The sequence below is a fragment of the Ambystoma mexicanum genome, chromosome 2q, assembly GCF_040938575.1.
Source record: "Ambystoma mexicanum isolate Mex_15411 chromosome 2q, UKY_AmexF1_1, whole genome shotgun sequence".
In the NCBI taxonomy this organism is placed as follows: Eukaryota; Metazoa; Chordata; class Amphibia; order Caudata; family Ambystomatidae; genus Ambystoma; species Ambystoma mexicanum.
Window position 1 is genome coordinate 481,509,526 of NC_090924.1, and position 24,615 is coordinate 481,534,140.

General features: G+C 47.1%; 1 protein-coding gene across 2 annotated transcripts in view; it reads left to right on the plus strand.

The window, feature by feature from the left end:
• LOC138569537 (uncharacterized) overlaps positions 1-24,615 on the plus strand; it is a 1,144,950-nt gene that overhangs the window by 871,995 nt on the left and 248,340 nt on the right. For both annotated transcript variants that reach the window (XM_069647595.1, XM_069647596.1), the window contains exon 11: positions 152-193. In XM_069647595.1, the coding sequence (XP_069503696.1) occupies positions 152-193 (42 nt within the window). The remainder of the gene's footprint in view (positions 1-151; positions 194-24,615) is intronic.

The following is a 24,615-nucleotide window of genomic DNA, read 5'->3' on the forward strand; positions in this document are numbered from 1 at the left end:
CCCCTTTTAACATAGTGCATCGTGCTGAATTCTTCCCACTTTTAAGTTCTTTGCTACTTACTGACGAGTTTCAAAGTTTTAGAGTATAGGAGCTTTGTTTTTGTTTGACATTTGATTTTAATGTGCACCTGCTGTATGTTTTTGTTTATAGCCTTAAAGAAGAAGACGTGAGACCCTTCTTTCCACTTGAGAGGTGAGTAATCATTTGGCCTTTTATATTATGACTTCATGTTGTCAACCATATTCCAATTTCTCTTAAAAGAGACACTTTTGAATGGACCACTGCTTTGATGACAAGAGTCTCTTAAACCAACCACGTTTCACATGAAGAGAAACACTGACACCCTTGGAAAGGTTTAGTTGTTTTTATAGCTATACTGGCATAGCTATCCTGGCAATGTTTCCACTGTGGGCACTGCGGAAATTAATTGGTGCTCGCTTGGCTGAGCATCTGGTTGATAATTCTCTGGATACTGTCTCCTTGATTACTCCATTATTAAGCTTGTCAATCTATTTCCTTTCTGATACTGTCTCCCCAGTTTACTCCATTATAAAGCTTGTCAATCTATTTCCTGTCTGATACCGTCTCCTTGATTACTCCATTATAAAGCTTGTCAATCTATTTCCTTTCTCTTTGATTCGATATAGTTGAAATGTCTGGAGTTGTGCTGAAAAGGTTGTGAACACATTTTTCAAAGTATTACGTAGTATAACATACAGATAAATACCTCAAGAGATGATGGACACGCTCATTTCCTAAATCAATGTAATGTTATAAATTGACCATCAGAAAAGGTGTCGCCAAGTATGTTTATTTTTGAATAGCATACGGGAGAGAGGCACCGACCAATTAGAGGCTGGAAACATGGGCTGAATCCCCCAGTAACTGCTGCATTCTCTCAGCCACCTAGGCACCTCTTCCAGGGTGTTCTCCATTTTGTTTCTGGTCTGCCCATGCCTGCCCTCCATTTGCCCTTTCCCTCACTCCTCAGCCTCCTCCTAGCATTGGGCGATTGGGCACACTCTAATCGCGCAGAACCCCCCCTCTCCCATAGGAATACAACCTTTCAGCTCTTTGCCTGTGTGCCAACCCTATGGGGGGATACTTTTCAATATGGGGGGCAGGGGGTAGACAGGGAAAGTAGCAGCCTTGAGCCCTTGCCAGACCATTGCTGCGCTCTGGCCTACCAGGCGCAGGCTGACAGACTGTTAAGGCCCTTCCCATCCCCACAGCTGTACTTATTGATATATTTTCCCATGGTTTTGATGTATAACCCTTCAAATGAAGGGTTGTTATCCCGGATGTCAACCCGGACATCCGGGATGTCATCCCGCTTTCTTTTCCTCTATAGATAAGACTGAAGTCTTATTTTTCGCCGCCAACACTCTTCTCCCTCCCTCTCCTCCACCTTTCATTCACTTTTCCCCCCTAATCTTCCTATCTCTGCCCACGCTCACAATCTAGGCATTCACTTTGACTCCTCCCTCTCCTTTTCCCACCATATTCCTCTTACTTCTCGCGCCTGTCGCTACCACCTCTTTAATATTCGCAAAGTCTGCTCATCTCTCACCTTCCATGCTACTAAACTTTTAATCTCCCTTATCTTCTCTCGCCTCTTCTACTGCTCCTCTTTACTCTTTGGTCTACCTGCTTCTCACCTCGCCCCCCTCAAATCTGTCTACCATTCTGCCATCCGTACCCTCTGTCTCCTTGCTTCCCATGACTCCATTTCTACTTCGCTTTCCTCCCTTGGCTGGCTTCCCTTTCATTCCCAACTTAAATTTCATTTCCTCTGCCTAGTCTTTAAATCTCTCCATGATCTTGCTCCCACTTATCCCTCCTTTCTCCTCTCTTTCTACACTCCTTCCTGCTCCCTTCGCTCAGCTAACCACTTCCTTCTCACTGTTCCTCCTTCCCCGGGTGCCTCCTCCCGTTTCCGCTCCTTTCACCTCCTAGCCCCCCTGCAGTGGAACTCCTTACCTCTCTCAATCCGCTCTATAGCAGCCTTCTCCTCCTTCCGCACTTCCCTGAAATCTCTCCTCCTCCATTCCCCGCCATGAAACCCTCCCCTCCTCTCATTCCCTCTCCTTCCCTTGAATCTTCCCTATGATCCTCTACCTTCCCCTTCCCTCCCTCATTCTCGCCCTTATACCCCTTGTGTCTGTCTCCCGCCTTCCCTCCCTCACCCTTCCCTCTTCCCTCACAGTTGAATTGCTCTACTTACTGTTTTGTTGGTTTGATTCATAATTGTAAATTGCTTCTACCGTTATAATGTTATATGTATTCTATTGTTAAAATGTAAAGCGTTTTAGATTAAAGTGCTATATAAACACAATAAATACAAATACAAATACAAATGATTTTGCAATCCTTTGCATATTAGTTATCGGCTGTACTGTGGCTAACATCTTTAGTATTCCATACTTAGTTGCATGTGCTGATCTAGCATAACGAGTACAGGCTATTATATCAATTTCTCCTCGCGTACAGTCAGTATTTTCCAAAGTAGCAGATTTAAGTAGCGCTGGGGCAGCAGTTGCTCTCCCAACAAGTACATGAGGGCGACCTGTATTAGAAGAATACCAGAATGACAAAAATTGCACTTTGTCACCAGCTAACCACATTCTGGCCTAGCATGTCCACCCAACTGTAAGGGTGCTACAAGTTTGAACCAGCCTATCCTAGCAGTTTTTTACCCACCCAGACACAAATTCTTGTAGCAACCTCCTCACAATGTTGATTACTGTTTTGGGTAAAATTATTGAAACATTAATGAATAAAGTAATTTTGGGAGTGTTGTCATAATTAGAGATAACAGTCAGAGAGGCAAATTGTTCCATTTTAGCACCGCCGATTTAAGTGCATCTAGGACTTTTCCAAATTTCCATGCAAAACAGTATATGCATTTTTGGCTATCAAAATCCCCAAATATTTAATCTGTTTGAACTGCCATATGAAACCAAGATTGTCACCATTACTGTCTACACTTTTAGTGATTGGGGAAATGACTGATTTGGCAGCATTATTATGTAGGCCAAGGTAAAATGCCAAAATCATGGTTCGCCTAAGGGTTTATAACAAACACCATTATATTATTCTCATTTAGTGACACAACTAGTTTATGTGAATAGAGTTGTAAAACTCTGTGTAAGTGTTTGGGCCTCATTACGACCCGGGCGTTAAGGGATTACCGGTACCGGTAAGGGCACTGGTGCCGGTAATCCCTTACCGCCCTATTCTGAGGACCCTTTGCGGGTCCTCCCTTAACGCCTGGTTTTACCGGGCGTTAAGGACGGGACCCGCAAAGGGACTACGGAGCTAATAACGGTTCCGCAATTTGCGGTACCGTTATTAGCGCCTTCCCCATTCTCATTGAGCCCTATGGGGGCTAAATGGGAATGGGGAAGGGCCCTGGTGAATGGGGAAGTACCCCCCACCCCCGCCAACCTTGGAATGGGGCGGTTATAGCTCCATTCATCAGGGCGGAGTCCGTATGGGTTTGGAGGCAGCCATGGCGCTAATAGCGCCATGGTTACCTCCAAACTCGTAATGTCCCCCTTTGTCTCCAACCAACATGGCTAAATTTTCCACTGCCTGGGCGAACATTTACAGGCAGAGAGGACAGCCTTGTCTTGTGCCCCTACCCATTTGCATGTTTTCAGACAGGGAGCCATTAACGTTTATCCTAACAGTGGGATGATAATATGGTAAATTAACCATAAAAAGAAATGTAGCTGCAACCCCTATCCTTCTAATTACAGATAAAAGAAACAGAAATTAGATACAACTAAAAGAGTTTTCAGTGTCGAGTTGAAACATCACCGCTTGAAATTCAAGCTGAACAAGGTGTAAAAGGCCAAATATCCATCTTAGGTTATAGGACGTTGGTCCACCCGTAATAAAGCCTGGGAGGAGGATCCGCCAGTTTTCTAAACAGAATTGTGTTATCTATATTAGTAAAGGAAATGGGCCTGTATGCCGAACTATAAGATGTATCCTTATCGGGTATCAGTAATCAGGGGTGGCTCGCCGTAATGGGCAATGGGATGCTGGCCCGCTAGTACCCCCACCCATTATAGAGGAGCCCGGGTTTCAACTGTGAAAGGGAAAAATGGTTTCCGTTTGACAGTTTTTTTCCCCAGCACACATCTCCAAAGGACCATTCAAAGCTGGGGCGGTTTGCCTCCCCAGCCTTGTATGGCCCATTGGGAATGCAGGTTGGGGAACTGCATGCCTCAAGTACGAGGGGGCATTCCTGCACCCCCCTCTGAATTGATACGGGATTGGGTGCTAATAATGCAGGTGCTCTGGCTCCTCTGTTCATTTGCAGGAACCATGAAGTGCTCTGTGCTTCATGGTTCCTGTCCTGGAGAGCCATTGTCACAGGAGGTGGTGTGGGAGAGGAGCAGGATCTGGACTAAGGCTGAGGTAAGTGTACAGTTTAATTTTGTGTGTGTGTTATGTGTTTGTGTGTGTCTGCATGCGTGTATGAATGAGTGCATATATGATGTATGGGTGGTTGGGTGCGTGTGAGAGAGCGAGTGAATGCTGCATAAATGTGTGATTGAATGAGCAAGTGATTGCTTTTTGAAATGAATGCTGTGTGAATGTATTTGAATGAGGGTGTGAATGAGCGAGTGAATGCTTTTTGAAATTAGTGCTATGTGAATGCTGCGCGAATGTGTTTTTGAATGAGCGAGTGAATGCTGTTTGAAAACTGTGTGAATGAGTGATTGACTGCTACATGAATGTGTGTTTGAATGAGTGAGTAAATGTGCTTGTGTTGGGTTTGTGCCAGCTCGTAAGACTAATTTGGAGGGGAAGGTGGTTTAATGGGCATCTATGATACCCTGTCATAGATGCTCAGTACAAAAATGGCCTGACTGGCTACTCCAAAATGCGACCCCATTTGATGTAGGCAGTCTGGCAATTTCTTATTATGGCATGCCATTTTTTTACTTGGCGTCTATGAAAAAGCAATCATTATAAGTGCTTTTGCATGGCTTGACTGGCATTTTGCCATTTCTTACTATGGCATGACACACAATAGTAGCAAACCATTTCTCCAAATACAGTGCAGCTGAGAGGCCCTCTGTTTTCTCAGGGATTCCGAGGCGACAAACATTACTCCTTTTTTCGATCTGCGTTCAGCGACCTAGCTCTTTCTGCTAATATTTTGATTATGGAGAGAACCTCTGATAAATGACATTTAATAGTCAGAAATTTGCTGTTCCAATGCTCCCACACTTGTGCCATTTTTTGCATATCTTGGTGCAGTAGTGACACATGAATACCAATGGTGTCAATCTTGACTTTCAAGTAGGTCCTAAAGTTGTTAATAGCTTGTAGTTGGAGTCAGGTTGCAGAGTCTCTTGTCTCCACTGGTGCCTGTTGCCTGAGAGGAGCTGCAGTCTGATTTCTATTGCTGCCTTTTTCACATTGCACCAGCTGACTCTTTAAAACCCAGACCCAGCCGCGGAGCGTGACGCGGAGTCGGGTTGCAGAGTCTCTTGTCTCCACTGATGCCTGTTGCCTGAGAGGAGCTGCAGTCTGCTTTCTATTGCTGCCTTTTTCACATTGCACCAGCTGACTCTTTAAAACCCAGACCCAGCCCCGGAGCGGGCCACGGAGTCGGGTTTCAGAGTCTCTTGTCTCCACTGATGCCTGTTGCCTGAGAGGTGCTGCAGTCTGCTTTCTATTGCTGCCTTTTTCACATTGCACCAGCTGACACTTTAAAACCCAGACCCAGCCACGGAGTCAGGTTGCAGAGTCTCTTGTCTCCACTGATGCCTGTTGCCTGAGACGAGCTACAGTCTGCTTTCTATTGCTGCCTTTTTCACATTGCACCAGCTGACTCTTTAAAACCCAGACCTAGCCGCAGAGTGGGCCGCGGAGTCGGGTTGCAGAGTCTCTTGTCTCTCGTCTTCTAGGCCGACGGTAAAACACTATTATAAACTCCATGGATGGTGGGACTTCTACCGGCTACATGTGGCAGTGAACAACTGTAAACTTTGTCGGCTCGTTCAAGCTCGTTTAAGCTGGGTGTCAGTATTTTGGTATTTCGAGTGTGGCACGCGTGTGATGTCCCGTGAGAGACGTGACTGTCCGAGAAGTTGTCCTCACTGTGCCAGCACGCCAAATTATTTTGCTCCAGTTATCGGCATCCTGCACACTTGATGCGATCTTTGCCGCCGAGCCGCGGCGGTACAACGTGAGCCCACCCCCCCTCCTTCCCCTTCACCCATTCCCCTGTCCCCGCTTTTCTCCAGAACTACTCCCCCCCCCCTCTTACCTTTCCTCCTGTGGGTCCCACCATCACACGCGGATAGCAGTTTGCGGGACGGGCACGCCGAGGAGACTGCAGACAGGGGAGGCGAGTCCCGCCCATGATCTCTCCGCGGCCAGTGTGAGAGACTAACGGCGCGAACGAGTGAAAATGGTGGAAAGTGTGAGATTCTTTGCTCATCGACATTACACGAGGAAAGTGCCATTACCTGGAATACGAAACTGGGTTAATGTTATTTTTTTATTTATTATTTTAAGAAAGTGTAAGTTGCTTCACCAGATTCAGTGGGTGAGCCGAGGCCAATATCAGCAATTATTGCTGTTGTATGATATCTACCCAAGAAAGCAGGAGTCTGTGGGAGCTGATCCTTTGATCCTGCCAGTGTACGCGACACAAAACTTATTGGACCAACTGAGTGGCACAGTTGGGCTAACACAAGCAGGAGACTAAGGGACTTCGTCCTTTGATCCTGCTGGCGTGTCAGTCTACACTTTGCCACAACAGACATTAATGCTGCTGAGTGCTTAAACCTATCTGCAGAGTGTGTCTGGGAACGGCGCAAAGCGAAGTTAGCTATATTAGCTAAACTGGGCAGTTTTGCCAAGCTGAGTGAAATATATCACTCGAAATTGGCATAACTATATACAAGTACGTACTGCAATTACAGCGGCAGATCCACCAAATCGCCCCTACTACTATCACTGATGGCGACTGGTACAAGGCCTGCAACCAGATATAAGAATAAGTCTGGTGTTAAGGCTGAACTGGTGCTTCCGGGAACCAGTCATCCTGATGAAACCATACCAGGCGATACCTCACAGGCACTGATTACAAGGGAAGTTACAGCGATACCAGTTATTAACCTAGATGATAATAACCAGGAAAGCAACAAACAATCCGAGACTGGCAATGAGCTGGATTGCCTAGATAAAGAACCAGCAATGATAGGCCAGCTCCCAATTCACGTACAGAGGAACCAGGTAGAGACACGTGAGCCGCTTCTCTCTCAAAAGGAAAAAGCGGTTGCGGCAAAGAAATGTTGGAAGCAGGCTTACACAAAGGCCAAAACAATAGAAGATGTTGGAGACAGGAGTCTCCAGAGAAAAGAATACCGGCAGGCACGACTATCGATGGACATTACAGAAATCGAGGAATTGATGACGAACCAGGATAAAAGAAAGGAAGTATTTAATCTGCAGACAAATATGAAGGGTGAGTCGTCTTGGTTAGCCTCAACGCCACGAATCTTAAACCCCGCCGCGATGACAAAGGAGTATGAAACGTCCACCGTAACAAATTATAGTAGGCAACCTGGAGACAGCTCCTCACCAGCAGATCATCCCCCGAATAACAAGCATTTCTGTCAATGTCAACCAGATGTGCCACCTACTAAAATAACAGAAGCGATTCCCACTACAATGCTAGACTTACAAAATTTGCTTTTAGCTGTAACCTCACAGGCGATGATACCATTCATGAAGTTATTAGAAAGTAATTGCGACAAGCAAAAAGATCTAGCTACATTGCTGGCCCTTATCCGCTCGAAACAGATTTTTGTGGAGTCTTTCATAAATACGATACACAATCGACTTAATCAAGAGGCCGAAACAAGTGCCCAATGGCAGTCTAGGCTATTTGAAATAGTAAAAATCGCAAAATGAAATTGGAAAAAGAGATGCCGCGCCACAACCAACAGCGCATGCGCAGTTAGAAATTGTGCAAGGTAGAATCGACAAATTGTACTTGGACATTAACCAACTAGATGGGAACGTAATTGAAGCCATTGAGGACCAGACCTCTCTACCCGAAAAGCTAATGGAAAATGTTGCTATTTTTGACAATAATAAGAACACTACCAATGCTCCACAACAACAAAGAAAAAAAATCAAATAGTTCTAGAGCCTTCCTACACACCTTGACAACCCCTTAAGTGAATAAAACTACACAACAAGGGGAAAAAAGTGGCCATGCAAAATAAGACATTAGAGCCACAAAGAGCTACAACGACCGAAACAATACAAACAGACATTGCCAGGATGGAAAATGTGAAACCTAATTCAAATATAGATCAACAGCGAAAAGACTCACTTAGTCAAGAGGTTTTGCTGAAGCTCTCTACTTATTCTAAAGAAGAGCAAGACTGCAACTGGGACTCGCAAGCGTCAACCAATGACCAATCTTTAATAATCATTTGCTGTTATGAAGAAGGGTACACCATAGATTCCACCTACACAGATCTTACCTGTGAAGACATTTCTGATTCAGAACTGGAGATTCCTATACTTAGTGTGGAATCAATCTCAGACAGCGAAGACTTTACATTGCAATATTCGGAGAGGACTCAAAGAACAAACATATCAGCAAACAGTGTAGACACAGATACCAGACCTAAACTGCATCAACCTTTGTTTATTAATCCTCTGGATCAACTACAAAATACAAAATAAAAAATTGAGCAAGTGAAAAATGATAAATATCAACATGAGCTGATCCTAAATCGAACAAACACTTTGCGACTGATACATGCAATCCCTGCTCTTCAATGGGTCAACACAGGACACATCAAAGTGGTGGAATTCATGGATGAAAAGAATTCAGATGTGATACTGGTACATTTCCATAATATAGAGAATAATAAAAAGATTACCAATGAGGCACACCTCTTCTTGAAACTGGGGTTTTCATGTATCTCCATAACAACAACCAAGTGTAAACCAATAGGTGAACGCCAGCATCATTTGAAGGGATCAATAGAACAGGAGAGAGGGGGGGCCGATGGTCCTCACTCCCCAGGGACCACTATAAAAAGCAGAATTGTCAGCTCAGCAGAAAGAGTGATAAATAAATATACACGAACAAACTCTACCAAAACGCCATTCTGGAGAGAGGAGGAAACCTCAAATAGGATGATGACATCAATGAGAAAAAACAATTCATAACCACCAACTAACAGGTCAAATACTACACTGACCCTGTGTACTTGGAACACCAGAGGATTTTCTCATCTCTTTCGTTTAAATATGGATGACCTCTGGAAATACAAGTTTATTTGTTTACAAGAAACATAGCTTGACACCATGCCCGGATGCGACGGATACACAGTGGTTATGAATCCCGCAATATCACGTAAAAGAGGACGTCCATCAGCAGGACTCCTAACTTTGATTAAAATGGAAGAGAACATACATGTGGTGGACTCTACCAACATCTCCCCGTGGATTCAACTAACGATAGTAGAAATTCTGAGTACAAAGATGACGCATGGAACACTGGTGCAAGCTCCGGCGCAGAGATTATCGATATTCAATATATATTGGAACCAGGTGATGATTCAAATGGATGAATTCCTTGATACTCTTTTCTCCGCCATAGATAATTTAGTGCTGGAAACAAACGAAATTGAAATTATATTATGCGGAGACCTTAACATTATTTTATTCGACCAACAAGGTCTAGTGATAGAGAAAAGGCAACTTTCAGTGAGAGCGAAAACATGGACTAAAGAAACTACATGGCGACATTTCCACTGTATCAACAAGATGAACCATACTCCGAAAAGTACTACCTGGACAAATGGAAAAGTGACAGCCACTTTAGATTACATCTATATGTCCCCAACCCTTGTCTCCAAAATAACGGCCCAAGACATTACGAGATCCGATAATAGCGACCATCATATTAGCAGCATTACATGGAAAGCACCGTATTGCGAAGATAACAAAGTACATTTACCGCACATGGAAACTAATACTGCAGCCACCGGATTGCGCCTTAGTGATAATCAAATAAAGAAATTAGCAAGCATATACACCAGTCCCGTTGTGTGTGGCATGAAACAAATAAACTATGAATGGATACTTAGTTACACCATTTCTACGAAAGATTCACAAACAAGAGTCGTCCAAGAAATGCCACACTCATGCTTATAATTTACAAGTAGCAAACCAAAAAAAAGAACTACGGAGCAAGATCTCGGAATTAAAAGGAAAGAACAATGTCAATTCATGGAGCGCTATCTGTAAAGCAAAACAAAGTTACAGAAATTGGACAAAGAATGCAAAAGCTCTGCTCTTACAACAAGATGCAGAAGCAATCTTTGCACTACTGAAAAACAACAACACGCAAGGGTTATGGAACTTATTAAATCCGCAAATGGACAACCAACATAAAATAATCCAAAGGATTGCTGAATCTGTATGGATTAGCCATTTCAGGGCCATCTATAAATGTACGACGAGCAATCAGCCCATCAGTACGGAGCAAAATGAATCGACCGTATGGACAAATGCCTGGACATTCGATGATATCTTAACTATCATAAAGAAGCTCAACTCATCAAGAGCACCAGGCCCAGATGGCCTGAGCAATGTGCTCATAAAGAAACAACCAGAGGAGTGGGCCAAATTTTGCGTACATATATTTGCTGCAATTGAAAAAGGAAAACAAATTCCCATTACCTGGACGACAGCCATTTTGATCCCAATATATAAAGCAGGTGATAGGCAACTGCCCGTAAAATATAGACCAATCGCACTTTTGGATCCGATTGGGAAAATGTTTGCCATGCTCCTGCTTAACAAACTTAATATATGGATCAAAGAAATCAAGAAATTTGACATCAGGCAGACTGGATTTACCAAAAGTAGGGGCACGCATGTAAATCTTATGATCTTGAATCTATTGAAACATGAGGCATTGGTTAACAAATATAACACGTATGCAGCATTCATAGACCTGCATATGGCTTTTGATATGGTAAATAGGACACCACTTTGGGAAAAACTATAAAAGTGGAGTTGTCCATTGACGCTAGTGGAACCAATCAAGCAATTATATAGCAATACAACTTTAAGAATTAGACTTTCCCAACAAGGTCAATTATCGGCACCTATTGAAGCAGATTATGGGCTTAAACAGGGCTGCCCCCTCGCAGCAACACTGTTCAAATTGAATACCGTGGATCTTCCTGATCCACCCCGATTTCAGAAGGCAAATCCACCAAAAATAAACAACTATCAGATTCAGCACTTGATGCATGCAGATGATATCGTCATTTTGGATAAAACAGAGTTAGGGCTACAAAGAAGTCTACGGGAGTTGGAAACATACATGTTGGAAAATGGCTTCGAAATAAACACCGGCAAAGAAACCTAAAAAAAAATCAACAACTATTTCAATTCTACATGAATGACAAGAAATTGACCACAGTGACAGCAATAAAATATCTTGGAGTTATATTGAATCAATCAGAAGTAGAAGCACCCTGAATCAATCATTTAAGAACAAAAACTGCCTCATTGGCGAGAGAAGGGCTACTTTTACATAGAAGATTTGGAAAATACTCTTTAAAACCGATCCTCATTTTCTATCGACAAAAGTGACTGCGATCCTTAGTTACGGGAGAGAGGCCATGATAAATCTCCACCAATCAATTTGGGACATCTTGGAAGGCCTTTTTTGGATGAAAATTCTTGGTTTATCGAATTCCTTCCCGATTAAAAGAGTCAGACACGAGATTGTGACTCAATCGTTACGATCAATAATCAAGTGGAAAAAAATCAACTTGTACAGAAATATGATTAATGAGGATGAAATCCCAACATACAAATTATTTCAACAAAGAAATAACACAGTAGCTAATACGACCTTAGCGCTATGGAAGAAAGTCATGAAAGGCGTGATGGCAGCAAATAGTATAACATGCAGAGATGCTAGTGAATCACCCTCAATGTGCTAAACAAAGATTACAGCAAAATTACAGCGAAATGATTGGATACGCACTCTGACAGAGAAATCACAATACCACATGAATCTGAACTGTGAGTTGGATAGTCGAACACTTAATGATCCAATTGATTAGACTACGATTGAACCAACTACCAACACGGGAACTCATGGCAAATAATAGGCAAATCCCCAAAGAGGAAGCCTTCTGTCGATTCTGTGAGAACAAATAGATGCTCGAGAATATCCATCACATTATCATGATTTGTCCTGCGCTAGTTGAAATGAGAAATTGGTTTTGAGAAATATCAACAACTGGGCTCGAACTTACTAGCCAGGACAGATGGAATCTCATACTTATAGGGAAAAACAGGAGTCTTACTATTGTCATTATTCAATTTTGGAATCATATCGCCACGAAGGTCACATAAATAGCTGGAATGGTGGACTGAAAGTAGTACCTAAAGTAGTAAGGAAAACGAAATGAGGAATTATGGAGAGTATGGACAATGAAAGAAAGCTTGTGTTGAAATGTTTTTGTTTTTTTATTTATTGTAAAATGTGGAAATGTATGGTTGTAAATAAATGAAAAGTTTTGAATAAAAACTAACATTTAATAAAAAAAATAAAATAATAGCTTGTAGTTCATCTGTGTGGGGTAAAGTACCTTGACCCGGCTCATTTCCTTGACCCTCTTTATCTGAATTACTCAGGGTAGTGGGGGTTTCGGGGATAAGGGCATATTGGTCCACTTTGCTTGGGAAGCCATACTGTTTTTGTTTTTCTTTGGCCCACTTATTTTGCACATTTGCTAGTTGGGAGTAGCAAGCTCCCACTGGTTATATTTAAATGATGCCCCAGGTTGGTATCTAGGGATCCTTTGCCGAAGGTTACGTTGCTGAAGAGGGGAATTGGCATGTCCTGCCTGTGGCCGTGCATTAGCTTAATATAATGTGGTCTGTCCATCATGACTGGTGCGCGTGATGTCAGGTGGTGAATTGTGTCACTGAGGCCAGTGTGGCGGAGTAGCGCTGCATTGCATATGCACAGAGTACAGATCCCTGCTGCTGTGGGCCATCTAATCGGGGTTACTGTATTCCATCACCTCACGGAAAGTCTTGAGCAGAGTTCAAGTTTGAATTACCTTTTAAATTACATGCCTCCACCAGCACACCCCTTTTACTCTTACAAGAACTCATGTGCCGGGACTTAATGTACATCCGGTCTGTTGGTCAGTAGTATTAGAGGTTTTAGACAAGTCAGTTACACTGAAATGGGCCTTAGCTCTAGTCATATGTCCGCTTTGCCTCTCAGTTTGTCATGCAGTGGCAACTGAGCATGGGTTCCACTATTTTGTGTTGACGCCGCCGTCCGAGTCCCCTCACCATGATGGTCGTATCTCCCATATTGCTGTGTCCCACATGGGTAGTCGATTTCAACTCTGAGCGGATTGGTGAGGGGCATGAACTGGCTAGGTTTGCATTCCCTGTGATCTGTCCAGATCATTCATAACCTATTGGGCCGAGTGGGGTCCGCTGTTTGGTTTCCCCACACTTGGTGCCACCAAGTGGTGAAACCTGGCCATCACAGATCGGGCCCTGGAGTGGCTGACCTCTTTCCTCCTGGACCAACCCTCGCTTGGGTCCTTTCTCTCCGCCACCTCTATCTCCACATGGGGTGTTCCCCAGGGCTCTAACCTCTCACCCTGGCTCTTCAACCTCTACGTAGCACCTTTGGCCCACCTAATCTCTACCTTTTGCTTTAATTTAAAGTGTTATGCGGATGAAACACATTTCTCTCTTTCAGGCTCCTTACAGCCTCCTTACCTCTCTCACACATTCCATACTGTCTATCCGTGATTCATGGTTGGTGGGCCTCCAACGATCCATGCCTTAATACCAGTAAGATGAAAATCCTTCTCATTGGGACCCCTGCTCCCACTTTCTCTCTCTCACTCTGGCCGCCCTCCATGGGCCCTCTTCCTTCGCCTAACTGCGGGCAAAAAAACCTTCATGTCATCTTCAACTCCACTCGCTCCTCTCCTCACATCACTGACCTTTCCAAGAAGGCCCATTACCAGGTGCACCTGCTCAGAGGTACTCTTCCTTTTCTCACTTTCCCCCAGAAGCTCACTGTCTCCAGAGCCCTGGTTCTCTCTAGATTGGACTACTGTAACAGCCTCCTTCTCAATCTGCCTTTCTCTACTCTGTGCCCCCTGCAACTAATCCAGAACAGGACCACAAGACTTTTCCTTGGCCTCAAGCCTCAAGCCCAGCCCTGAAATCTCACCACTGGCTCCTGGTGGCTGCAAGGATCAAGTTCAAGACCCGCTGCATTGTACACAAGGCTTTCATGGGCTGGGGCCCGCAGTACACCCAACAGTCTCTTCCTAAACACCTTCCTTCTCGAGCCCTTCCCTTCACTCCTCTGCCTTCAACTCTCTGAGGGTCAGACGCTTTTCCAGGCAGAGAGTAGGGGGTAGATCCCTTTCCTCTGCAGGTGCCTCCCTCTTCAATGACCTCCTTGCCCTTCTCAAACTTGAGCCGGACCACCTGAAGTTTTGTAAGCAGCTCAAGACCTTCCTTTTCTCCTCTGCTTTCTCTCCCTCCCTCCCCTGCTAACCTGCCTGTCTGATGCGCCGACTGGTTGCTTGGTTACCCTCAGAGTCTCACGAGGTACCGGGCTCCTCTTTGACCAGTCTCCCCACCACTGCCTCTGGACCTGTCGCGCACTATGGTCTGCAACTGTAAACTCTACAGTCCACCGCCTCCTTGCACTTACCCACAGCCGCACTGTCCTAGCTGCACTTGCTCAGAGCAATGCTGCCCTGACTGCACTTTCCTCTTCACTCCCCTTTGTACTTCCCCCGTTCCCTTCCCCTGCACTTTGCTTTACTGCACTTGCACGATCTGAATGACACAAGGCTTAGTAACATCGTTTGTCTTGTCCTCCCTTCGTACCCTCCCTTTTCTTGTCGTGCCTAGAAACACATGTGTACAGGTGGGTTATAAATGACTCATATCATATATCACTGCGCAGGCGAGGTTAGTCAACATTCCTGACTGCATTGCGCAGCAGAGATCTGCAGATATGTTGTAGAGCTTCCTCCATTGTGTCCACGGATCACTCTGCAGTGATCCATGATCTAAGGTTTTCTAAAGGCAGATGCATAGTCCTGTCCGGCAGCTCTTTGCAGCATCTACATTCTCCATCCGGACTTTGATCAGGGAGGGAACTCTCCATGCGGTACCACCAGCATCGCCAACTCTTTTTTGGGCGAGTCAAACTCGTCTCTGATGGCCCACAATAGCAGCTGCAGGCTCTTTACAGGGGAGAGAAGTGGAGTTTTCGCTCTATATTTGAAGGATTAATTTGGTACTCAACGGTGCTGATGTGAAGTGTGGCTATATGCTTGACTGCGCCACAGTGTGCCCCCCAGAAGCACAGATTTCATGGCCCACCTGTCAAGGGCTCTTGCTACCATTGAGTCTTGTACCACAGAGATTCTGTTTTCAGCCATATCTAATCTAGCTCCCTGTTTATCCAGTATAGCCGTGAGATGCTCAACTTTAGATGTTAAATAATACGTTTTTGTATTTATTGTATTTGTATTTATTGTATTTATATAGCACCTTAATCCAAGGTGCTTTACAGTTTAACAACAAGGATACATCAAACATGGAACAGTAGAAGCAACAATATACATGAATCAAACCAAAAAACAGTATGTGGAATAATTTGCATATGAGAAGGAGGAGAAGAGGAGGGGGGTGGGGAAGGAAGGATGAGGGAGAGAGATTAGGGAGTAAAGTTAATAGTAGGAAGAGAGGTCAAGATGAAGAAAACTAAGATGGGATACTACGGGGAGAGAGTGAGGGAGAGAGAGAGAGAGAGAGAAAGGGAAAAAAGGGGATAGGGTGTCAGGGAGGGGAATGAAGAAGGAGTGATTGCAAGGAGGAACAGAATGAAGAATAGGTAGGGATGGAGCGGATAGAAAGAGTCAGGGAGTTCCAGTGTAAAGGGGCAAGGAGCTGAAAGGAGTGGAAACGAGAAGAGGCAGAAGGGGGAGGGGGAACAGAAAGTAAGAATAGATCAGCAGAGCGAAGGAAGCGAGAGGGAGTGTGGAATTAGAGAAGAGAGGAGAGATTTGAAGGGGCAAGGTCATGGAGAGATTTAAAGGCAAGACACAGGAAGTGAAATTTAAGTTGGGAGTGGAAAGGAAGTGTTCCTGGCCCCTACAAGGGACGCAGCAGTGCAAGGTACGTGGGGTGGAACAGATGTATAAGATGTGTGTTAGGGAGAATTCTCATTCTACGGCTAATTTCCCTTACCTAGTGAGTCGACCAGCAGCTTTGCTGGATTTCTGGAGCTTGTTTTCCACTTAGTAAGAGTGTACCCCTTTTTCCCACTCTTACTTGTGTTTTGCCATGTGTCCTTCCTCTGTTTTTGTGATTGTGGACTCTGGAGTACACCACTTCAGTAGCCCCCTTCTTTTGTGCGTTACACAGCACCTTCAGTCACAGGGTTGTCTTTTAGACTTCCCGCTGACTCCATTTCTGAGGCTGACTACTGTCCCCCAGAAAAGGGTAAAGTTGACATTAACTTTACTTAGTCATTTAACTACAGATCCAGTACACCCCATCTTACATGGAGTACTGGAAAGGGTTAATCCGTAGCCCTTTTTATCTGTACCTCCTAGAGCATTGTTTCGCTCTTTTAACATTTAGACTTGGCTGGTGGCAGTGGTATCTACCCTAACTTTTCTACCGCGATTATACTATATAAACGTGGAATTGTTTTAGGCTATTATATTAGCCTCGAACTTAAACCTGCGCCAAATACTTTTTCTTTTGGCCCCGGTCGGTTTATTCGCCATTTCTTTTTGTTAAAGTCCTTCTTGTGTTTTACTTTGCGCGGCAAACCAGGTTTGCCTTCTTTGTTCACTGTCTTTTGGCGTGCTTCTGCCAAGAAGACCACCTTTAGGCGCCTGGGTGTCTAGGTGGGCTGAATGTGAGGGAGGGGTGTAGTCACCCCCTGCACAGGGTATCCTTTGAAACCCAAGACACACTTTGCCATGATTGGCTGAGGTGGTTATCCGGGCTGGACAACCCCCCTGCTTCGTGATTGACAGCCAGGCTGTGTGAATGGGGGATTTTCGCATAAAAGGCAGGTCTCTTGGGCTGGAAGTCAGAGTCGCGACTGGAACTACAAGGAACCAAAGAGAATCGGAGAAGAAGTCGACTGCTGCAACTATCCCGTCCCGGTGAAGCCCTGCTGCAGTCCTGAGCTATCTACCCTTCGAGGACCAGAGAAGATCCAGTCTGGAGTCTTCTTCCCTTGAGCTTGGTGGGGATAACCAGCTCATCTTCTACAGCCAGAGGATCCTCTTCGTGGTCGAAATCGCTGCACTGCTGTAGTGGTCTGGATAGCCATCTGAAGAGCTTCTCCTGTTTTTTTTTTTATAACTTTGTTTATTTTAAATCAAGGCAGAATGATAAATACAGACATTATATGCAAGGGTTATCTCAGCAAGTTGACCCCCAGTCTTTAGACCCCCCCTGTGTCTTCTCTCTCTGTCCTCCTCCCTGGATTATCAGTCCCACAAGCTCTGCGAGCGGGCTCCTTCCGCCCGGGCGGTCTGGCCGGAGTCTCAGCGGTCAGGAGTCTTCCTCTGGGCTCGCCTGGTTCGTCAAGATCCAGAGGGCTCTGGCGGGCCTATAGGTCAGGGCGGGGAAGCGCTGGTCGAATTCCAGGACTGGGGCCCAGATGTTCTGAAAGCGGTGTAGCATCCCCGCTCGTGCTGCCGTTACCTTCTCCGCTATCAGAATGTCCCATACTTTGGTCCACCATTGAGCAATGTGGGGGCCTTCCGGGGATTTCCAGGTTCGGGCCACCACCGTTTTCCCTGCCAGTAGGCAGTGAGTCAATAGTTTCGCTCTGGGTCCGGAGCGTGGGTAGATCCCGGGAATTGGAGCTCCTAACAGATCGGCTCCGGTTTCAAGGGAATCATTGTTCCGGTAATCAGCGAAATAGACTCTAGACAAGCTTTCCAGAACGGTCGGATCTTCGGGCAGTCCCACCACATATGGAAGAAAGAGCCAGGGAGGCCGCATCCTCTCCAGCAAGCGTGGTCTATCTGGGGGTTCATATGGTGGAGTCTGAGGGGCGAATAGTACCATCGCAGCATGATTTTGTATGCGCATTCTCTGTTGGTGATGCAGGTGGATGCGGTATGTGTTCGGGTCCATATGTCCACCCAGGTTTGATCCTCTATCGGGTGTCCCAGGTCCGCTTCCCATTGGGCCATACATCGGGTTCTTGTGGTTAGGAAGTCGCTTAAGAAGCGTCTGTATAGGGTGGATACGCTGCCGCGAGTCGGGAGGTCTCCTAGGGTGAGTTCCAGGGCAGTGGGAGGACGGGTCGCTGCTTGCAAGGTTTGGGGGTGTGAGCACCAGTGGCGTAGTTGGATATAAGTAAATCTGTCACATTCCCGAAGTTGGAACTTCTCCTTACATTGGGCGAATGTGAGCGGTTTCTCCCCTGTATACAGCTGGTCTATGGTTTCTAGCCCACCTTTGGTCCAATTTTGGAAATTGCGGGGATGCATGCCCGGTGCGAACATTGGGTTGAGAAAGACCGGGGAGCGTGGGCTCAGTCCTCTTGGCACTCCCTTTCGTTTCAGCGCCCAGTCCCAAGTGCTAAGGGTGTGTTTGGTCGACAGCAGGAGCTCTCCCCCATGGGACCTGAGGGGGGGCGGGATGTGTGGCAGAAACCGCAGAGGCAGGGGGGTCCGCGACTGTTCCAGCTCCACCCATCTCGGGCGGTGCGTCGTATTTTGCCAGGCCTGGACCCGGGCCAGTTGGGCTGCCACTCTGTAGGCCTGAAGGTCTGGAACCCCCAGTCCCCCCAGTTTGGGACTCCCCAACATAGTTCTAAGAGGGATTCTCGCTTTCTTAACTCTCCAGATAAAGTTCAGCATTTTCCTCTGGATCCCTCGGAGAATCGGAGTGGGGATTGCCACTGGCAGTGAGGCGCATATGTATAGAAATCTCGGGAGAAGGTTCATCTTGCATGCCGTGATGCGTCCAAGCAGCGAAATCTCCTGGGTCCCCCATCGCTTCAAATCGCCCTCCAGTTCCTTGAGAAATCGGGGAAAATTGGATTTGTACGTCTCTTTTGGATCAGCCGGAATGTAAACCCCCAAATAGGGGATGGCGCTCCTTTCCCATATTATCGGGCACATCCTAGTCAGCGGTTCTCGCTCTGCTGGGGTGAGGCCAATGCCCAAGGCGGAAGATTTATCGAAGTTTATGGTGAGGCCCGAGACTTCGCCATAGCTGGTGATTTCGCGAATCGCATGTTCAAGCGATGAGGGGGCCTCCGAGATCGTAAGTAAAATGTCATCCGCATATAGGGCAAGTTTATGATGTGAAGGGCCGCTTGTTATGCCCTTGATTTGGTCATTCCGCCTAATTTTTTGTGCGAAGGGCTCCATGGTGAGTGCAAAAAGCAAGGGCGACAGCGGACAGCCCTGCCGAGTCCCGCATGACAAGGGGATTGGAGCCGAGAAGTGGCCGTTGATCCTCAGGCTTGTTGTAGGTCGATCATAATTGGCCAGCACCATCGTTCGGAACGCCGGTCCGAAGCCGAAGGCCCCTAAAGTGTGTCCCATAAACGTCCAATCCACCCTATCAAACGCCTTAGCTGCATCGAGGGCCACCAAGATTAGTTTTTGGGAGTTCCGGGAGGCGAGGTCCACCAGGTTCAGGGTTCTCCGGATATTATCGCCTGCGGTCCAGTGCCGGATGAACCGAGCCTGGTCTGGATGAATGATATTCGGCAGGATGCGATTCAAGCGGGTCGCCAAAATTTTCGAGTAAATGTTCGCATCTATGTTCAAGAGTGCGATGGGTCTATAAGAAGTTATGCTTCTTGGGTCTTTTCCAGGTTTAGGCAGAAGGATGGTGGTCGATTCCTGCCTCGATGGGGTCACCGCCCCCGTTTCCCTGAAGGAGTTGAATAGGGTGGTGAGATGGGGGGTCAGTTGCGACCTGAATAGTTTGTAAAACCTGGTTGAGAAGCCATCCGGGCCAGGGGCCCGTGATTTGAGAGATTTGATGGCGTCCTCAATTTCCTCCCCCGTGATGGGCTCCTCCAGTTCATCTCTCATTGCGTCGGAGAGCTGGGCACCTCTGCCTGCCGAAGGTATTCCTTCTGTTGTGCTGGGTTTCGTGGGGTTGCCTTCACGGTTTGGGCCAGGTGCTCAATTGCGAGGCGTTGCTTCTCGGGTTCTGAGTATAGTATGACCCCGTTGGTGTCTCGCAGGCCCATTATCGCGATGCTGCGTCTTTGCTTGGCTAATTTGGCCACCAGGAACCTGTTCGCTTTGTTGCCCTTCGCATAATACGACTGTTTGACCTTCGCCATTAGTTGGGCGGTTTGTTCCGCGTAATGGGCTTCCAGTCTTTTCCGTGCCGTGCGAATGGCCCGTTGTGTTCTGGGGGACCAGCCTTTCTCCTTGTGGAGTGCCTCGGCCACTCTCAATTCGAGCTCCAGGGCTGTCCGGGTTCGTCGTCTATCTCGATGGTAGGCCGCACCCTGGGCTATCAGGGAGCCCCTGATTACTGCCTTCATGGCGTCCCAGTTGTTTGCTAATGAGGTGTCTGAGGCCGGGTTTTCCACAAAGAAGTTCTTTATTTCCGTTGCGATCTTGTCTCTGGTGGCCATGTCGTTGAGGATTGGGTCGTATAGCATCCATTTGCGCGGGGTGGTGGGGTCAGGGTTCTGAACCCGAAGCTCCAGGAGCACTGGAGCGTGGTCGGAGATCGCTCTTGTGCCGATAGTGACCTTCTTAACTGAAGGGAACGTGTGAGGTGAAATCAGGAATAGGTCAATCCTTGAGAAGGTGCGGTGGACATACGAGTAAAAGGAGAAGTCCTTATCATCAGGGTGAAACACCCGCCATGAGTCTATTATCTCCAGGGTCCTAAAGAGACGAAGGAGGCTGAGTGCTTGGGCGTAGTCGCCTGGGGTCGGGGGGTGTGATCGGTCTTTAGTGGGGTCAGGGACCCCGTTGAAGTCCCCACCGACGATCGTTTGGCCCTCCACGAAGTTGGCGAGCGATGTGCCCAGGGCGTCATAAAAATGTGATTGTCCAGAGTTGGGGGCGTATACTGAAACAAGGGTGTACAGGTCTCCCAACAGGAGACATTTGATCGCTATAAATCGGCCTTCTGGGCATGTCTTTGTTTCCAGAATCTGTGGGTTCAAGTCTTTCCTGAAGAGAATCGCCGTGCCTCCTTTTTTGCTTGTGCCAGAGGCAAAGAATTGAAGCGGAAATAGCCGAGACCGAAGGCGGGATACATCAGCGGGCAACAGATGGGTCTCTTGAAGCATGGCAATCGCGGCCTCCTCGTCGCAGAGTTTTAATAGAATTGTCTTTCGCTTGTTAGGAGAATTCAAGCCATTAACATTCAGGGAGAGGATCCGAAGCGACTGAAAGTCCTCTGGGGGCTCACTCTCCGTTCCCTGCATTAGGGGGGGGGTCCTGGGGTGGAGGTTCAACTGCCATGACTGACGGAAGCACTCACAAAATCATTCTGCACTTGAGGTTTTAACACGAAATCCCAACGGGGGATCTCAACTTTAACAAGTCGGTAGACCGACTTTGTTAGTACGGTCGTACCTAAGGCCAACAGGGCCAATTGTCTCATATTGTGGGTTCCCAAGGAACAGAAGATGGAAAGTATCCTTGGGGTGGGTATGAGCCATGGGAATGCCCCGCCGCTGTCGTGTACTTAAAAGAGGTTGGCATGTAGGTAGCGGGTTCTGATTCAGACGAGCATATCTGTGTCCCGGCTAGCTCATTGACGGAGCCTGGGAACGTGGAGGCGTCCAGGTTCATCATTTCTTGTTGTTTCGTTGTATCGACGACCAAGGCGTGCGTTTAGCTTTTGGGGAGGGAGGCGGACCAGGGTTCTCAGTCCCCTCTAAGAGTGGCGTGGGAGGGTCCCGGGGAGCGGTCGAGTGCAATATTTTCTCTGCGTCTTCCAGGTGGCTGATTCGGCGTAGGGTGCCATTATATGTGAATTGAAGAGCTGTCGGGAACGGCCATCTGTAACAGATCTGTTGCTCCTGGAGGAATAATGTCAGAGGCCGAAGTGCTCTTCTTTTCTGGAGCGTGAGTGCCGAAAGGTCCTGGTAAATTTGAAGAGGGGTGCCCTGGAAAGTGATCTCTTCACCTTGGCGGCTGATCGCTGATATCGCTTCTTTCGTTGTAAAGAAGTGGACCCTAGTGATCACGTCTGGAAGAGGGTCCGAATCTGAACCGCGGCGCTGGCGAAGCCTGTGGGTGCGGTCCAATATGAGCCGAGATTTGTCCAGATCTGGAAGTAGAGCCTCAAAGAAGTTTGCCACGTAGTCCGCTAGCTTGTTATCGGGGACGGAGGATGGGATGCCCCGGATGCGGAGATTATTGCGTCGGGCCCTATTTTCGAGATCTTCCTGTTTAAATTCCATGATCTCGCATTTGTGATGCAGGGAATCGATCGATTTTTGCATTTCTCCCAGAGCGGTGGTGTGCTCCTGGGCATGATCTTCGATCTCTCCAAACCTCTGCTCGAGTTCTGTGACTCTCTGATCTGTTTGGTCAACTTTGGTGGCGAGTTCCGAGAGGCAAGCGCGGAACTCAGATTTGATGTCCGCCATGAAGGCTATTAGGTCTCCTTTAGTGGCAAGCTCGCCCCTGTCCTCTTGTTGCTTCTGTGGGGTCAGTTTGGGAGGTTCCTGTTTCTTGGGTTTCTCTGTAGCCGTAAACATGGCGGGGATATCCGTGCCTTTGCTCACTTTTGTTTGTCTCAACATGTTGCCCACGCCAAACAGTTCCAGTCGGGAGACTAGCGGCAAGGCCCAGGACGGTGGGAGATGGCAGCTGGAGAACCCCGTCACCCTGGCCTTCGCTCCGGGTCAGGTGTAGATGGGTGGGCAGGGGCGCCCCAGGAAGGGTGGAACGGGGAGAAGGACTTCGGTAGGGCTGATCCAAGATGGCCGCAGTGGTCCCGACTTGATCTGCAAAGTAGGGAGAGGAGTGGGGACCTGCTCTCGGTAGCAACCCAGAAGGGATCCAGGCTGCCCAACCGAAATCAGGGGATTCTATATTAGGTACCGCTCCCCCTCTCCGGCTCTTCTGCCTCCCAAGGTCCCGCTACCGACAGGTGCGGAGCGTGCTGCTGAGCCCCGGTACGGCGGCCATCTTAGTTTCGTCCGTCGGGTACGGGAGAGAAGTTCAGCTTCAATTTTCTAGTAGAACGCCGCCACGGTCGAAGACGGTGTTTAGCCAGGTTATGCCATGTCGGTTCCGGTCGCTGTAGATGGCATTAGCGACACGAAACCCCGCCTAGAACCGCCAGATTTCGACGGCGGCGTCGGACATCCCACGGGCGGCCTCAGAGGAGCGACCACATCGATGGCGCTCCAAGCCACGCCGCTTCTCCTGTTTTTAAGGAGCACACCTTTTATTCACCGTCGCTGCTGCCAGCTTCAGCCCTGTGTGGTGCAGACCCCTCCAGGCGTCCTCCTTCGGATCGAAGCTCCAGGAACCGTGGGTCTGCAGGAAACTACCAGGAACAACTGCCTTGGCACCAGCCTCTTCATTGAATAAGGTACTGTGTTCTGCTCGAGGAATTAGGGTGAATCCCTTTTCTTCGCCTCCAAGGCTTGCCCTTGTCTTCCCTCCTTCTTATAACTTTTGCTTCCTCTGTTGACAATATCTAAGTACTCCTGGCTATGTTGAATCGTGAACTATCCGACTGTGTGATCCTCGACAACAGGAACCCGGTTCCACTGGACACTGGCTCCTGCCTATTGACTCTTGAATTTCTGTCTGAGTGTTCTCTGGTTCTGTCTGCTTTGACAAAGGTATTGCCTGTGATTTTTGCCCCTAACTCTCTCTGGGTATCTCAGGTACTAAGTGTGTTTTTGCCCCGTTAATATTTCTTGCCGCGGATACAAGTTTCTTTAGTAAGACCGAGCTGTCAAAAAGTGATCGCAAGTGTATTCCCGTTAATGTCTTTTGTTTCACAACACTGGTCCGCTCAAACACAGGGTACTTAACTTGAAGTTATACCATACAAAGTGAATTGGTTAGTCGTAGTGTATTTTACGTGTGGTTTTTGAATTAATAGAAGTGTCGTGTTTATAACAAATGGTTTAAAAATAAATGTACTTATATTTTTTACCTGAAACCGTGAGTCAGTGTTTGCTGGAGTCAAAGTAATTGTGTTCCCTTTGTGTAATCTCTGCTACTGCTCATATACTCTTGAGATAAGCCTAGCTGCTCCGCTACTGCTACCACTTTAACATAGTAGTACAGGCTTGTACCAAAGGTAAAACTTGTATTGCCACCTGTAGTCTTAATTGTGTGTAGTGGTCCCTAAGGGCACTGCACGGGATTCTGCCTAACAATGTGGAAAAGGGGAGTGGGTGTGGGGGGGAAGGGGCAGGGGACACAGGGGAAGCACTCTTACCTGATTGCAAGCGATAGAAGATCGAGGCCTCTCACTCTGAGGAGACTGGAGACTCGGGACAGGATCTTTATCATGTGGTA